The sequence below is a fragment of the Osmerus eperlanus genome, chromosome 4 (assembly GCF_963692335.1).
Source record: "Osmerus eperlanus chromosome 4, fOsmEpe2.1, whole genome shotgun sequence".
NCBI lineage: Eukaryota > Metazoa > Chordata > Actinopteri > Osmeriformes > Osmeridae > Osmerus > Osmerus eperlanus.
Genome location: NC_085021.1, coordinates 19,505,769 through 19,522,484, shown reverse-complemented (window position 1 = coordinate 19,522,484; position 16,716 = coordinate 19,505,769). Strand labels below are relative to the sequence as shown.

The window sequence follows — 16,716 nt, the reverse complement described above, 5'->3', positions numbered from 1 at the left end:
GTGCTCAGTGACAACGTCATCCGTACACGCCGGAAAAGTGGAAGGCTGGAAGTTCATCTCGCTGAGCTGGCTGTTTTGGTGGAAGTGAGTGTCTGGATCGACGAGGTTGGTAGTGCAATCCTTTCACACGACAGGAGTTTTAGTTCACGGCGGGATTGATTGCGATAACTGGTGCCACGTCACCTAGCAAGTTAGCCATCCATCTTTTCCTATTACTGAACAACATCGCTTTTTAGCGAGAGAGACCGAACGGCTTCTTCGACGCCATGGACACCGCCAATCAAGGTAACTACAGTAGCTTGGCACGTCGTTGATTGTTGTGACCCAGCTGGTAAATGTTTTGTTTACATTATGTTTATAATATTAACCATTGAACAAATAGCACATTGTTAGTGAATGTCAAACTCGTTTTATTGTGTGGTCATCGTTAGCTAGCTCGTCAAGTACTTACAGGTTCGTTTCTAATGACTCGCTTGTGGGCCAACTGTACAGAACTAAGACGAGGCCCCGACGGAACAGCCGTTTGCCAATGTCAGGTGCACAAGTCAAGAAGAGAAAGAAGGACATGACTGGGCGAGCTTTAGCGTATAGTTTAGCGCATAGTTGACCATCAACTGTCAGATTCCCCGTTGTGCTAGAGCTAGAGCTAATTGTTTTTATCTTGAGACCGTACTCTACTGTTTGACTGTATACAGAAGAATCAGTTTCACCACATGAACGAATAACATTGTCAACGTAGGCTTGTAAACAAACAGCAAGTCTACTGTACAGTACATATGAAATGGTCAAACGCTAGAGCTAGCTACTGTCCAACGTTAGCGCAGTTAGCAACAGCTAACTGTCCATCTATTATTAGCTACTCTGGTAGGTAGTTAGCTAAGCTAGGTATCATTTTTAGCTAGCTCGAACATCATTATCAAAGAATGCAGCTCAGCTGGTTGGTGGTGGTGGTAGTAAGCGAGCTTGCTCGATCAGAATTATGCCACAAATGGCTGTCGACTCGTGGAACACACCCTATTTGCCAATAAAGGAGAGTAGCTAAATGTGTGGGTCACGTATGCTGCTAGGAAGTAAAACTGTTCTAATTGTGTTTTTCTGCCCAACTGTTAGAGCTAATCAGCTGGCTAAATAAATGTATAATGATCAGTGAGACAAACTAGCTGAATGACGCGCGAGAGCTGTCATTTCCAATGGCGTCATGTTTTGCAGCCATGTTTACTAGTTTAATCTGTCTGTAACACATTTATCAAGAACTGAGGAAATACATCTTGGTTTCTGGTGGTTATGTGGGACGGGTGCCACTTTTCGTTAAGTTTATTCCACGTTGTCCCTGACGATCGGAAAAGATTTGTGTCCCTCGGATAGACCCTCATAAGTGGGATAATTTAACCTTCAGTTATGTTGTCGGGTGCCTGTCCTTTCAGAAACAAACCACTCCTCGTTCTTTGCTTCTTTGCCAAATTTAAACCACAATGTTTTTAAGTCACATTATGCACCGCAACCGGTCAGTCAGCCGTCGACAGATGTGGGTGTGATATTATGCAAGGCAAATGGACTGTGTCAGTGTCACTGATTGTCCTATTCTAGTAAGCCCATCCCAGGGTGCTGCACAGAAAACAATGGGCTATTTAAGCACTTTACAGATTCACTGTTAGGCAGTGTACAGTAGGAGCAGTTGGCTATTGGTAAGGCCTGCAGCACACAAACGCATATAAACACTATATATACACATTAGCGTTTGAGCTTGGCTCACCCTATGACAGTAAGTGAGAGCTCTAACGACCACTAGAAAGCTTTCTGCCTCCATGGTGTGCGTCTTGGGTTACTGTCTGAGTGGCTGTAATTGCGCTGCTCTCCCTGGCCGGAAACCTTCTGGCAGCATCCTTTCCTTGTCATCAGGAGAGGTGTGTGTGTGTGTGTGTGGGAGGTAAGTGGTGGAAGATGGTCGAGGATGGCCGCCTCTACAGAAGAAGGCATTTAGCAGCCACAGCAACCAAAAGAAAGTGGCTGAGTAACTGCTCCATCATAAATATGCCATCCACCCACCCACCTCCTCTTGTCTTTCTCTGCCTAGATATCAACCTGAACTCCCCCAACAAGGGCCTGGGAGGGAACGAGGCCCTGGCCGACATGTCTGCGGAGGGGGCGGTGGGGAATGCGGCCCACGTCCTCCCCCCTGGCCTCTCAGAGGAGGAGGCTGAGGAACTCCGTACTGAGCTCGTGAAGGTATCGTACCACGCAACAGACGCTTACCAGACCCAGTAGGTTAGTTCCAGGTCTGTGAGGGTTCTCTCAGACAGTAATGCCTTCATACAGGCCTCCGTGATGATAAGAGGCTGAGGGGGAGGGGGAGGTCTTGGTACGTTACACAGTAATGTCATGTGCGTTTTTTCATCTATAGAAGCAACCGATTGGCTTCAGTGGTAATCTAACCCATCAGTCAAGCATTCCATATCAGTGTCTGCACATGACTCACCCTCTGAACCACCCTTGGTCCAGAGTGGAAGCTAGTTCACCCTCAGAGACCCTGAACCCAGACCCCCCCCTGGTCCCCCCCCCCCCCCCCCGCTGTGTCTCCAGGTGGAGGAGGAGATCAACACCCTGCGGCAGGTGCTGTTGGCCAAGGAGAAGCACGCCACCGAGCTGAAGAGAAAGCTGGGCCTGAGCCCTCTCAACGAGCTCAAGCAGAACATCACCAAGGGCTGGCAGGATGTCCAGACCTCCAACGCGTACGTCCACTTCCTGTCCACTCTGCCTAGCTACGCTACCCTTCTGCCCTGGACACGTGTACACCTCTAGACTTTAATATGTGCCGGTGTAAGAGAGAGTCCAGACAGTTTAAGTAAGGCTAGTCTATATTAAGGTTATACCAACCCAATTCTTTTGAATTGAGGATGAATGTGGGTCCTTTTTCTGTTCTGATTCATATGATCTGACCTATAAAGTGTAGATGTGTTCACTTCTCTCAAGCAGACCTAGTCCAGAAACAAGCCTTGGTACATAGGCTCTGATGAAAGGCCTGTTTACACATAAGCGTAGAGGTAGGAAGATAGATAAGGGCTTGTTGCTAGACACGGTGCACCTTGGTTCACAGGGTAGTGTCTGTTCTGGATTGTTGTCCAGGGATCCATGACCAGAATCAGACGCAAGCCTTCCACGATGGTGGAGTGGAATAGAACAAAATGGACGGTGTACTAGACGGTGTGTGGATAGAAGTGACTATTTCCCCTGGGGGGGAACCTGAGGTGCAGTGGTGAGGTGGCTGAGTGCTTGTAGCTGACCCCAGTCTCTGTTTCCAGCTATGTGAAAACCACTGAGAAACTGGGCCAGTGGAACGAGAAGCTTTCTGGCTCTCAGTTGTGAGTCGACTGTGTTTGCTCGCACAATCTTACTATGCAACGTGTGCAGTGTTATTTCTCTCTCTCTTCTCTACCTTTCTCTCTCCCCATCTCCCACAGTGTTTCTCTCCATCTTTCTCTCTCTCCGTCTCTCACGTCCTCTCCAAGCCCGAACCCGGGCCAGAATTCTCTCACTGCACTGTGACCTGCCTGCTGAATCCGACTCATCAGGAATGTTTGCGTTCATAGCCTGTCTCACCCGTCTCCGTGGCTCCTGTTCTGTGCTGTTTGATCAGCAACATTGACACAGGCCTCTCCTCCACCCGCTCAGACAGCAGGAGGTGTGGGGCAGCCCTGGGCCGGAGCAGCCAGAGCTGGTCGTGTCTGCGTGGCTCAGTGGGACTGTTTGAGGCTGTAAGGGGGGGGATAAGGGATGAGAAGAGGATCAGATGGCCCTGAAGCTTTCTCATTACCTCGCCATTTTATTCATTGACATTTTCGATCCATTTAGCATTCGGTTTGTTTTGCTTGTCTTTGTCCCTCTCTATCCTCGTCTCTCTCTGCTCCTTTAACGCGGCAGCCTGGCTTCCCTCACATGACCGTGTCCCTGCTTCAGAACAGCAGCTGTGTAGACCGCTTTGACTGTGTTTCCTCTTCTGAGTGAGCGGACCTACCCTCCCTGCCAACGTGACATGCTGGTTTCCACTTCCTCTATCGGAGAAGGACTCACACAATATGATGATTTGATTCGGGAACAGTTATGGGGATGAAAGCACAGAAGGGGATTCAGGCGCTGTTACAAGCATGCTGAGATTGGGTGGCCAACATGACAGGGAAGCTTCCGGGTTGCTTTCATGGGGCTAAAAGTGTCGGCCAGAGTCATGTGAAACGAGGCGTTTACCCTGCTCTGGCAAGTAAGCTGAGACACGCACATACACACACACATATGCATACACACAAACACACACCTGCAACCAGACAAACAGCCCAGACCCGGCCGCCTGATAATAGGAGCAGGAGAGTGGAATGTGAGAAAGACAAGCCGATAAATAGAAGAGAAAAGAATGGGAGTGATCTGGCACAACAACAAAAAAAAGGTTGTCTGTTTCCTGGTCACATGACTAGTCCTGCTTCCAGTGGAGCTGATGTAAAGAGCGAGAGGGAGAGTGCAGGCAGCCTTCTGCCCCAGAGCAGAGCAGAGTTACAGTGTGCCTGAGAACAGAGCAGATAGTATGGCAGAACCTGTATACTCATCTGTAAGACAGACTGCAGCCATGTTCCCTACTTATCTTCTTTCATCCCAGTCAGCAGTAAGCTCCGCCTCCTCTGCTTGTAGCATCGGTAGCTAGCCCCGAACCTGCAGCTGAATGTGCCATGTGTTCATTCCAGGAAGCTCTGTGTATCCTGCTGGATCCTGTCAACACTAGTGTGTGTGACTGTGTGTGTGTGTGTGTGTGTGTGTGTGTGTGTGTGTGTGTGTGGGCATGTGGCAGTGCATTGTGTGCTTAGCTTTAATGACTAATCAAATAGGCCGTCCCGGTTTGCCGCTACTCTAACCGTATCGAAAAGTGCTCGTTTTCGGAGATTCATCTACGTCTCAAGGACTCACTCACCCCTCATTCACCACGCTTGGGACCGCAGTGGTGCTCATATCCTGACCCCTCCTAAACCCTAATAAGTCCATCTCCAGTCAGGGAGCCAGTCTCTCTCTACCTGCCAGATGGAGAGAGACTGGGAGACGGGGCGAGGCCGTGTTGTCTTTTGCATGCGTGAGGACGTGAGGTGACACAGCAGGCTGGTGGAGCCGCCTGATCTGCCTAGCTTGTCCCGGGGGCCGCTAACACGAGCGCTGCGGTCAGTCTGCTTGACGACAAGTCTGTAGGTTAGCTGTGCCATGCTGGATATATATATATATATTTTTAAACCTGGCCTGTGTGTGATTTTAAAGTGTTAAGTCTAACCTGCTTTCTTCTCCTCCCCCCCTTCCCCCAACTGTACAGTGAGAGGCTTGTCATGTTGTTGTCACACTGTGTGTCCGTAGATATCTGTCTGCCTCCGCCACCCTGGATGACATAGCCCGCTCTGAAGCGTGAGTCGACACATTCATACGTACACTCATGCCTGCTTCTTGGTTGACATAGTTGATTTAGATGTGTGCGTGTGTGTGTGTGTGGGGGTGGGGGGGGGGGGGAGGGTGGTGCGCTGGGGTCTCTTGTAGTGTGTGACTGCTTCTAGCTGTTGTGTGGTGCTGGTGAGGGGGGAGACTGGGGGCTGGTGTGGGGGGAGACTGGGGGCTGGTGTGAGGGGGGAGACTGGGGGCTGGTGTGAGGGGGGAGACTGGGGGCTGGTGTGAGGGGGGAGACTGGGGGCTGGTGTGAGGGGAGACTGGGGGCTGGTGTGAGGGGAGACTGGGGGCTGGTGTGAGGGGGGAGACTGGGGGCTGGTGTGAGGGGGGAGACTGGGGGCTGGTGTGAGGGGGGAGACTGGGGGCTGGTGTGAGGAGGGAGACTGGGGGCTGGTGTGAGGGGGAGACTGGGGGCTGGTGTGGGGGGGGAGACTGGGGGCTGGTGTGGGGGTGTGAGGGGGGGAGGTGTGGGGGGGGAGACTGAGGGCTGGTGTGGGGGGAGACTGAGGGCTGCTAGGGTGGTGAGGAGGTGTGAGGAGGGGGTGTGTGGGACATCGTGGACTTAGTGAGATGTCCTGAATATGCTCAGGTGTTTTCCTCTCAACTATGAACTCTGCTCTCCAGGCCGGTATCATATCTGTTTATTGATGAACTACCTCCCTACGCAGTCAGTCTCCTTCTCCATGATCAGTTATCGATAGTCTGTCTGATCAGAGGTCCATGCTGTGGTGTAGAGTCCAGGGCTCTGGGCTGACAGGTGCTGTGAATGGAGAGGATGATGTCATAGCAGGCTGCTGGATGTGTTCACCGATCTGCCAAACAACTGTTTACTGTTGTTTTATTTATTTTTTATACACGCTTTTCCCAATGGAACATTACTGTTCAAGGCCACTCGTGTTGATATGTGGTAATGTTATAGTTCATTGGACGGTTACTAGTCTAGTCTAGTCTGATCTCTAGCAAGTTTGCACCAGGTCTTGCCTAACAGCATATCACCATATCCGTCTCTTAAGCAAACAATGACTTAAAATTCCTTCACCACACCCTGCATATCTTGCAACTGCATTAACCCTTGTGTTATCTTCGGGTCATTCTGACCCATCAGTCATTGTGACCCACCGTCGTATTGCGACAAATTTACCTCATACAAAAACAAAGTGAAGCATTTTCTTTTAACTGTCGGGCTGTCTCAGACCCCCCACATTGGAATGGTTAAAAGAAAATTATTTGTATTTGTTTTTGTATTGGGTAAAATTGGGTAAACACAACGATGGTTCGTTATGAACCTTTGGGTCATGTGACCCGAAGGCAGCACGAGGGTTAACTTGCTTAGTGGAGCTACAGGCCACGCACCATCACTACCCTTGCCCCTAGTGGTCAAGCAGGGCCTGCACATTACGACACATCATGTCATAGAGGACACGTATTGGCAGTGTGATGTGGAGGGTTTATGTTTATTCTCCTATCCTGGTTCACGTAAGCTGCTGGGACCTGGCCTATTTACTACAGACAGTGATCCTGTGGTTACTGCAGGCCTTAGTGTGTGTGTGTGTGTGTGTGTGTGTGTGTGTGACTGTGTGTGTGTTAGCTCCTGTGTGTTAGCCTGCCGTTCTCTCTGCAGATATCCTCCAGCTCCAGAATCAGCTCTTAGCCCCCCCCCCAGCTCCCTCACACTGATAACCTGAATGACCTGGTTGATCTAGTCTCACACAGCAGCCAGATGAGCTGGAAGACATGTCTGCTATATTGACATGAGTCTACTGAGTCCCCTCTGATCTAATCTGGGGGCTAGAGGTGGAGAGCTATAGGACCAGGGTGTGGCAGATATGATCTCCAGAGCTGGAGAGGTGTTTCTGGACAGGGTCACTGTCTTCCCGACCTCTGTAGTTGACCTTTGAACCTTGAGGGCGACTCTACTAACCCTTTAGTGGTTTAATGCTGCTTGCTTGTCATTGTCGAGGAAGCTACTCATCCAGCTGGGGGTCATTTCACACCCTTATCACTATGTCCTCATCGCTCTCTTTTTGTCCTCCACCCCTCTGCCCCTCCCCCACTCTCCAGGTATAAGAAGACTCAGGAAACTCTGTCCCAGGCGGGCCAGAAGACCACTGCAGCCCTGTCCACGGTGGGCACAGCCATCAGCAGGAGGCTGGGAGACATGAGGTAAACCTATCCTGGAGGATCCTCCCTGGTCCTTCTCCTGGAGCTCTGACCCCTCCTCGCTAACTCCCTCCTCGCTAACTCCCTCCTCGCTAACTCCCTCCTCGCTAACTCCCTCCCTCCTCGCTAACTCCCTCCCTCCTCGCTAACTCCCTCCCTCCTCGCTAACTCCCTCCCTCCTCGCTAACTCCCTCCCTCCTCGCTAACTCCCTCCCTCCTCGCTAACTCCCTCCTGGCTAACTCCCTCCTCGCTAACTCCCTCCTCGTTAACTCCCTCATGTTCTGTCAGTCATACCAGCCTTAACATGAGTTTGGCCTCGCGTCCACTTCAGAAGTGTGTGTGTTATTTATGTTGCCATCCCCTTGTTTGCGTCCCGGTATGCTTTATTGTTCCTGGCCTTTCAGCAGCCTGCATGCTCTCCCTCTGTGTGTGTGTGTGTGTGTGTGGCCAGGACCTTCAGGCCAACCCATGCATGCCCTCCTTGAAGCATCAGGACCTGGCCCCTGTCACTACCCACTCTGTCAGATTCTGCTCGTTTCTTGCCTGCTAGTTTACCTGTTTTGTTTCATTTTTTTTTTATCGCTGCGCAGAGCCCTGCCTTTCTCTAACTCCTTTGGGTAAGCGACTAAAACACCTGTATGTCTAAAGTCAACCCTCCTTGTCTGTTTATTCTCTAAAATAAGTTTTTTTATTGAGTTGAAACCAAACGCTGCCCATTCTAGCCCAATGCTTATTTTCTGTGTGAATTTTTTGCTTGGAACGACTTTTGGGAATGAGACCAATTTCAGAGAGATTGTATGCTCCTTAATTGACCACCAGAGGGCAGTACTGTCTTTTCCTGTGTGTTTGTGTTTCTGCTGTAATGACGTATCTGCACCAGCAGAGGGCCTCACTGCTTTACCTGAGTGTGTGTGTGTGTGTGTGTTAGTTTCACTGCGCTTGCCTATCTAACACTGACACCTCTCTGTCTTCCTTTAATGCTTACAAAGTAGCAACTACTCCATTCGCCATTCGATAAGTATGCCGGCTATGAGGTAAAGTAACACTGAGTGGATCAGCTTTCTCTCAATATTTTCTTCAAATGTTACATTTACATTTAGTCATTTAGCAGACGCTCTTATCCAGAGCGACTTACAGTAAGTACAGGGACATTCTCCCCGAGGCAAGTAGGGTGAAGTGCCTTGCCCAAGGACACAACGTGTTGCCTAGATGAGTCCGCTCGCATATCTTCCTGTGAAGGATACACTAGTATCTACCCGAGACCTTCCATTGACTGTATTAAAAAACAAAAAAAACAAAGACAAGCTAGGCTTACTCAGTCTTTGAGTAAGCTGCATACTGACTGGAAACAGTAGATGCTTTGTCAGGTTGGAGCGTGGGGGTGGGTCCTGCGTGCATGTGGGATATTCCACAGGTTCCTCCATGGTCGGGTTGGAGATTGAGTGTCTAAGCCCAGAGCTGTCAAGATGATCGTGGGCTTGTTCCTGTGTCTATACCTCATCCTGACTTCCCTCTGCCCAGAAACACTTCAGGATGTCTAAAGTGTCTAAATTATGAAATAGAATGACTAATAGAATGACTAAAAGATTAGTCAGCCTCATTTCATTATTACATAGAACTACTATTGTACTGGGAGTTGTGGGGACCAGTGAAGTATCATGTGTGTGTTATCTTTGTACCTTAGACTTTGTACCTTTTAGTATAGTTAGACTTGTTTAAACTTATTTGCCGGCTGTATTCCTATATGTACAATGTATGCACCTTCCTGCCAAAGTAATTTCCTTGTCTGTGCAAACTTTTACGGCGATTTAAAACCCTTTCTGATTCTGATCTGACGCTCCTAGCGTGTTATACGCTCCTAGCATGTTATACGCTCCTAGAGTGTTATACGCTCCTAGCGTCTGAGTGGTGTCTCTGGGCAGAGCTGATGGGGAGATTGACGTTGTCATTAGTGTGAAGGCTTTAAGATTTACGATTTCCAGTGTTTTCAGTTACTAGTGGAAAACAATTCTACATAATGTAGTTGTGTCATATTGTATTATTTGTGATTATCTGACATGGGTTATCTGATTGAACAGAAACTCGCAGACCTTCAAATCCTTCGAGGACAGAGTTGGAAACCTGAAGGTGAGAGGTTGTTGCCACGGCGACCTGTGGTGTGCCGGCATGGCTCCTCACAGCTCGACACTAGTGGAATGTTCCCAGGAGAACATACTTTTAGTCTTACTACAAAGTTCCTGCCTATCTGTAAATACCATTAGTGTCTTCAACTTGATTAGTTTGAAACCTTGAAAGGCCTTGACGTTGGTGACTGAGAGGATGTGAGTTGTGTTGTCATTGGAGGCACACATTGTGACTTACGGCAACAAGAGGGTCTGAGAGCTTTTATGGAAGAGGTTTAGATGTAAACACCTAGAAACTTTTTATAGAGGTGTGTGTAAGCACTCTTATATGCACCTCACTAACCCATGCTCTGTTCTGCCTATTACCTTCCTTCCCCTCTCTCTCTCTTTCTTTTCCTTCCATCCCTCTTGCTCCTCTTCTTTCCCTCCCTCCCTCCTCCTCTCGCTCTCCTCCTCCCTGCGGTGCTGAACGTGTGTCCAGTACAAGGTGGTCGGGGCCAGAGGGAACGGAGATGTCGCCAACTCTCCAACCGAGGCCAACCCCGTTCAGGACAACGCCCCCTTCTGAAGCCCCGCCCCCCTCCACGCCACGCATCCCTGGGACTGACTGTGTCATCGCCTCATCACCAAGTGACCCCTGACCCCTTCACCCCTGACATCGCCACACTCCGCTCCCCACCACCCCCCCCCCCCCCCTCCCCATCTCCTCTCAGCTAGTTCTCTCCCCTCCAGGCATAACCACCCCCCCCCCCCCCCTTCACACCAGTGGAGATCTCACAGGACTAGATGGGTCTAAGCAGAGGTGGTAGTTTCTCTGATGAGGAAGGTGCATGTGTGTTGTCTCCCGGTCCTGTCACATCTACTCTGACTCCTCCCTCCTGCCCTCAGCCTTCTGCTGTGCGAGCACGGACAGTTCATCTCAACTGTACAAAAACACCACCGCAGCAACGACACCTGAGGTCACTTTCTCCATACCACAGGTTGTAAAAAAACAAACAAATAAAAAATAGTTTAAACCTTAAAAACCATTTTGTATTATAAACTATTTTACACGGCTTTGCATAATGTTTTTACATAACTTTTATCTATACGTATAAATATATATGAATAAATATATTGTAAACGATTTTGCCAGCTGGCATTCATCGGTAGGTAAGGGGACTGGAAAACAAAACAAAAAGCAAAACAACTTTAAAATGGGAGAGAAAAGAAAAAAAACACTATTGATCCTTGTTTCTACCTTCAGCATAGTCTTCAGTTTGTTCATTGTCGTTTATTTTTTATGTTTTACACAGAATACAATGTGAAGCAATGCTTTGCTCTGGTGAATGTGGAACTCTTATCGGCCTTACTATTCCTCTACTTTAATTTTTTGTTTCCTTCTGGTAGTAGATAACATGTTAGACTTGTTTTGTTTCAGTCTCTGAAGTTGAACTGGGGAGAAATTATTGGGTGTGAGGAAGGAAGTGGTTCCGGTTCTGTTTAGGGTAAACACTTACTTTTCTGGTGCCACATCTGAAGTGAATAATTTTCAAATACAAACATTCTACTGCAGTTAGAAAGATTTGTTCCCATGCCTCCAATCCTTAACACACCCAACACAAAACACTCAGCCCACCTTATTTGTATTACATCTACTGCAACACACACACAGTCAATACCGTTAGTACCCTGTACACTTCCTCTTTTTACCTTTTGCACTTATCCAGCCTACACACTAGTAATGACTGACTAGCAGAAACAGCCACCCGGCCGCAAAAGTAAAATGACATAGGAAAAGGATCTGTGATGAGTCAGGTAGCACCGCCACTTTGTCACTCTGGATATGAAGTTGTGTACAGTTGCCCTGCTTGGTGTCCTGCCCTGGGAGTGGGGTGATTGTTTTTGCCTTTTGTGGGTCTTTTTCTTTTTAAATCAATGTGTTTGTGTTGACCGTTATGGTGAAAGACTCGATGATGTATCGATTTGTTTTCCCTTTTTCTTCGGGTGCAGTTCAAAGTTTATTTGTATTTAATTGCCATAGGTGAAATATTGCCAATATTTGATACCTGTTACAATGCCTCTCTTCCTGTCCTGCCTCCTTGATGAAATCCCTGACTTGTGCCATGGCAAGATGAAAAGACAGATGTCAGTTTTTGCTTTTGTAGAGCTTACGATATGCTTTGGGGAGGAGGAAATGCACAATATTGGGACGCCATGAATGGAATTTGTGAAACACGATATAAGGGCATGGTTTTATGTGCCAGCAAGCCTATTCATAAAAGTTGACTGATTACACCATATAGCTTTATTAGGTTGTAAGCCTAGTAGTAGTAGTAGTAGTCGTAGTACTAGTAGTGTATATAAAGGGAGCAGACAGGAGTTATTGGCAGACAAATTAAAATGTTTTAGTTTGTTGTATATGTTTGGGTATCAATAAAGCATTCCTTTAAACAGTGTTGTGTGGTTTTCATTGGAAATGGGTGCAATATTATGTTTTTTTTTCTATTAGATTTTTCTGTCACTTTGTAGCCTACATATAATTTTAGTTTTTAATAAGTTTAATGTTTTCGAAGAGGTTTGCAGGGTTCCTGCGGGGTCTTAATTCTGGGGTAAAATTCAGAACTTTAAATTTAAGGCCTTAAAACGTGGGGGGGTCCCTGTGTCCCTAATTAAGACTTGGACGCCCCCGAAAAGGTAAAAACAACAGGTTGGGGGGATCGATACATTTATATATCGTTCTTAATCGTAAATATTACTTTACGCCCTGGAGAAGAAGCTGAACCCCCAGATTATCATTGTATAATTCGCATTATCTCTGTTTCAAACTAAACTAAAGATAATCTTACTGAAATTAACAAGCGTTTGGTGGAGGAGAGCGATTATATTTATGAAATTATTTAAAGGTGAAGACCAACATCTCACATGACCACAATGTAACATAAGTTAAAATAAACAATTTAAAATTTTGATCTCAGGCTGTTGCAGTACTGCACCAGCATGTCTGAAAGAGCATGCACACTAAACCAGTGAGTTAACAGGGGAGTCCTGCTTTGTTCTGGTTTTCTGACACCCCAATTTTGGGTTTGCTATGGAGAAACTGTAAAAACAAGTTCCCTGACCGGGAATCGAACCCGGGCCGCGGCGGTGAGAGCGCCGAATCCTAACCACTAGACCACCAGGGAGACACGAGAATGTTCTTCAAATGTGTCACTATCTTACTTCATCTTATATCGTTTGATGAAATCTATATATTTACATACACTATATTTTACTTTTTATACACATAGGCTTACTGTTCCCATTACCCTGACCGTCACAAAATATCAGTGCTTGGTGTTTTCTTTTTTTGTAACCGCTTGTCTCCGGTCGTAACCAGTTTAGATTAGACCCGCCTTGTCTCGCTGGAGAGGTTGTTGACGTCACCTTTGCCTATAAGTACCATGATTACCCGTTGACTCCAGCAAGAAATACTGCAGCAATATCAGAAGGACGTGGAGGGTTTTATTTACCCAAACCTTATTTTCAAATGGGCCCCGTCGCCTAGCGTTAACTCCCCAAGCCTGGCCGACTGCGTAAACTGGGTGCTACGGAACATCAGCACATCTGTCTGAACAACAAGAAAGTAAGTTTGCGAAAAGGGCTACTGTTTTTGCTATTGAACTGCTGTCTTTGCGGGGGCTTGCCAACTAACATTAGCCTAGCTTGCTAAGGACTAGGGCAGATGCATTACAGTCAGTTGCTCGTAATAGTAACACAGAAAATGGCAGACATTCGAAGGTTGTTTTGTTCGATTTTAGGCTTTGCTAACAGTAATGACCACTATACGTTTGGAAGTCCTGAATTCATATCAAATGTATCTTTCATGTCACGAAGAATAGCAAAATTATTTTTTGTTTTTGTTTATCCTTTTGGTGCATTTCGAATGGCTATACTGTACTGTAGGTAATGGCTAACCTTGACCATTACTGTAGGGTAGACATTCTTATTGCAGATTAATTTTTTTCCTACACTGTTTTAATTTGGTAGCCATTTTATGCCACTTTATACAGCTTTAATGATTCAGCATCTCTTACTTGACAGCTTTTCATCACTTTTTTTTCTTCCATTTTCGCACGTTTGTCCAGGGTTTCCATCAAAACAGGTTTAACAACAATCAGAAAGATGGCAGCAATCCCAGCAGGTGGCTCACTCGTTGCTACGAACGATTACTACCGAAGTAAGCAGAATGTCTTGATCTTAAAGCCGCAAAGTGTTAACCCCGTTCTTTGTCATGTTAATTGTCTGCTGTGTGTAGGGTATTGGCCTGTTATCATAAGAATTATATTTTCCAGTATTAACTGTCTCTCTCTTTCTCTCAGGGCGCCTAGGCTCTACATCTAGTAGCAGCTCATGCGGTAGTTCGGAGTACAGTGGGGAAGTCATTCCACACCACCCAGGTGAGCGAAGCTGGCATTTGAAACAAGTACACGTTCGTCTTGATCGGCCGTGGTTGTGTGTGTATATAGTCAAATTATGTAAATATGGGGTGTTGTTAATGTTGCATAAGAACAGTGAAGGTTCCACTCCTGAAATGTTACTTTGTCAGTCTTGTAGTACAGCGTTATGCCTAAGGCTTGTCAGAGGTTAGGGGTGAGGCAGGATATGAGTAATTGGGGTTTACATAACACCATGCGGTTCACCAGAGATCCTCTACTTCAATCAAATTTCTTTTTAATATGAAGACCATGGTTTTTAACTCTCACTGGACTGTGGTGGCTGTGATATATACTAAATCATTTGATCGTTGTGTTTTCAGGTCTTCCCAAGCAGGACTCTGGCCATTGGTGGTCCAGTTTCTTCTTCGGCAAGCAGAACCAGCCAGGGATGACCACGTTGGCTGAAGAAGCCAATATGAAGTAAGTAGACACACTGGAATACCGGATACTTTTCCCAAAACCGAATTCTCTCGTAATAATAATTTGGTACTTATTGACCGAAAGAGAACCATGCTTACTAACCTACACCCCTTCCTCTAGCAGGGTGGGCGTTGTCACCAACGGCCAGGTGACCTGCGTTGCCAGGGAGATGGTGATGCGTCAGGCGAGTGAGTCCAGCGAGGTGGGGAGTCCTCCCCCCTCTTCCTGAGCTCAGGAGGCGGGGCCAACGCTAGGGGACGAAGGCCCCTGTGTGTGTGTTTTTGTTTTTTTATAAATTGGTTTATTTTATAGAACAGGCTGTACAAGTCTTTTTATTTTGTTTTTTAACCTTGTTTTTATATTTCACCGAATAAACTTAAAAACTTTTAAAAAATAAAAAAGACCAAGAAACCAAGAATGCCATTTTCTATGTTTGTACTGTATTATTAATGTGTAGTACAATGGTGATGTTTGTTACCTTTTGCCATTTGGTCTTGTCTCCTTGTGATGACAGATTAAAGTAGTCTATTGCAGCCTATTATCTGTGTGGCTTCTCATTTAGAAATATTGAATATTCCTGGAACAATACACAACCAACTGTATAACAGGCAGAGCTTCCTGTTCTTCTCTCATAATCAGCAGCTTGGTAGTCATGGTTACGTTAGTGTTTTTACTCCATTCTAACAACTCGGATTCAGCATGGTTTTCTTTATTGGCTTTTATTTTTTCATGACAGGTGTGAAAGACCAATTCAAGGGTAGACTAGGAATACATGAGCTCTTCCTCATTTGGTCTAGAACTGAACATCAAAGTACTGCTGTATTTGATAAATCTCCAAATACAGCAGTAATAATTAATCTCCAGCTGAACCTCGCCAAAACAGAACTTCTCATCATCCCGGCTAAACCCTCCATCTCCCACGATCTCTCAATCACCCTGGGATCTGCGACGGTGACCCCTTCATCCTCTGCCAGGAACCTTGGGGTTACCATGGACGACGAGCTCTCCCTCACGGCCCACATTGCTGCGGTCTCCCGGTCGTGTAGATTCACCCTCTACAACATCCGGAAGATCAGGAGATACCTGTCTGAGCACTCCACCCAGCTGCTAGTCCAAGCACTTGTCCTCTCCAAGTTGGACTATTGCAACTCGCTGCTCGCTGGTCTCCCAGCATGTGCAACCCGCCCTCTTCAGAGGATTCAGAACGCAGCGGCCCGCCTGGTCTACAATCTACCCAGACACTCCCATGTTACCCCGCTCCTCATCTCTCTCCACTGGCTACCTATCATGGCCGTATCAGATTCAAGACCCTGGTATTGACCTTCCGAGCAGTGAACGGGACTGCACCCGTCTACATCAAGTCTCTCCTGCAGCCCTACACCCCCACCCGTCACCTACGGTCTTCTTCAGACAACCGCCTGGTGGTCCCACCGCTCAAGACCGCCCGGTCCCAACACAAGCTCTTCTCCTGTCTGGCCCCCCAGTGGTGGAATCAACTCCCCACTTCCATCAGAGACACTGACTGTCTCTCCACCTTCAAGAAAAGGCTCAAGACGCACTTGTTCCGGGAGTACAACGGTACTTAGGAATGGTTCGCTTGACCCGATGTTAGTTTCCTCAAGGATCACAATGACTCTTGCTTAGAGACTTGTTGCTCTTGTGGTTTGTGGTAACTGACTTAAATTTTTGTACTCGCTGTGATATATTGTTTTATTATTGTTGCTTGCTTTTTTTCCACAGGTACACTTGCACTTATAGCAGTTCATGTTGTTTAATTGTAACTTGTTTAACTACATGCTCTTATGGTTCTTCCCTTTGGCACTTTTTTTGGTTGTTCACAATGTATGGTTCATGTTTTGGCTACTCGCAATGTTTTGTGGCTATCTCGTTGTTATGATCAGTGACCTATGCACTTTGTAAAGCTCTCTCTTGGAAGTCGCTTTGGATAAAAGCGTCTGCTAAATGAATAAATGTAAATGTATTTGCATGTAGTCTATAGCCGACAGCATAGACCAGAGAGTGAGATTGCTATAGGTTATGTAGTAACTGCTACAGACGCCCCTATATACACTAGACCATTAAGCTGGAACAC

The 16,716-nt window shown here is 46.9% G+C and overlaps 2 protein-coding genes and 1 non-coding gene across 16 annotated transcripts; 2 read left to right on the top strand and 1 right to left on the bottom strand.

Moving 5' to 3' along the window:
• The first annotated feature begins 20 nt into the window (after positions 1-20).
• Positions 21-12,185, top strand: tpd52l2b (tpd52 like 2b). 13 transcript variants are annotated; one of them, XM_062459990.1, is made up of 10 exons: positions 21-285; positions 2,075-2,226; positions 2,581-2,729; positions 3,300-3,359; positions 5,380-5,427; positions 7,525-7,626; positions 8,215-8,241; positions 8,617-8,658; positions 9,703-9,751; positions 10,235-12,185. In XM_062459990.1, the coding sequence occupies exons 1-10, from the start codon at positions 267-269 to the stop codon at positions 10,313-10,315; spliced, it is 729 nt and encodes a 242-aa protein (XP_062315974.1). In that variant the 5' UTR covers positions 21-266; the 3' UTR covers positions 10,316-12,185. The 13 variants fall into 13 exon arrangements, with proteins under 13 accessions (XP_062315974.1, XP_062315972.1, XP_062315973.1 ...); XM_062459988.1 differs by having other exon boundaries at positions 10,229-12,185; XM_062459989.1 differs by having other exon boundaries at positions 8,614-8,658.
• A 654-nt stretch (positions 12,186-12,839) lies between these two features.
• trnae-cuc (transfer RNA glutamic acid (anticodon CUC)) lies at positions 12,840-12,911 on the bottom strand. Its single transcript has one exon. It is a non-coding gene; the product is annotated as a tRNA-Glu (tRNA).
• A 265-nt stretch (positions 12,912-13,176) lies between these two features.
• On the top strand, positions 13,177-15,162 carry ppdpfb (pancreatic progenitor cell differentiation and proliferation factor b). Of its 2 annotated transcripts, none has more exons than XM_062460002.1 (5): positions 13,177-13,351; positions 13,854-13,945; positions 14,088-14,165; positions 14,525-14,624; positions 14,748-15,162. In XM_062460002.1, the coding sequence occupies exons 2-5, from the start codon at positions 13,891-13,893 to the stop codon at positions 14,851-14,853; spliced, it is 339 nt and encodes a 112-aa protein (XP_062315986.1). In that variant the 5' UTR covers positions 13,177-13,351; positions 13,854-13,890; the 3' UTR covers positions 14,854-15,162. The 2 variants fall into 2 exon arrangements, with proteins under 2 accessions (XP_062315986.1, XP_062315985.1); XM_062460001.1 differs by having other exon boundaries at positions 14,745-15,162.
• The last annotated feature ends 1,554 nt before the right edge of the window (positions 15,163-16,716 follow it).

Bases quoted from the DNA above. Each gene is read 5' to 3' on its own strand.
- tpd52l2b (XM_062459987.1), top strand. The intron at 3,360-5,379 runs GTGAGTCGACTG...GTGTGTCCGTAG, and splicing joins AAGCTTTCTGGCTCTCAGTT to ATATCTGTCTGCCTCCGCCA. The intron at 5,428-7,524 runs GTGAGTCGACAC...CCCACTCTCCAG, and splicing joins GACATAGCCCGCTCTGAAGC to GTATAAGAAGACTCAGGAAA.
- ppdpfb (XM_062460001.1), top strand. From the start codon at position 13,891: ATGGCAGCAATCCCAGCAGGTGGCTCACTCGTTGCTACGAACGATTAC. The intron at 13,946-14,087 runs GTAAGCAGAATG...TCTTTCTCTCAG, and splicing joins TACGAACGATTACTACCGAA to GGCGCCTAGGCTCTACATCT. The intron at 14,166-14,524 runs GTGAGCGAAGCT...TTGTGTTTTCAG, and splicing joins AGTCATTCCACACCACCCAG to GTCTTCCCAAGCAGGACTCT.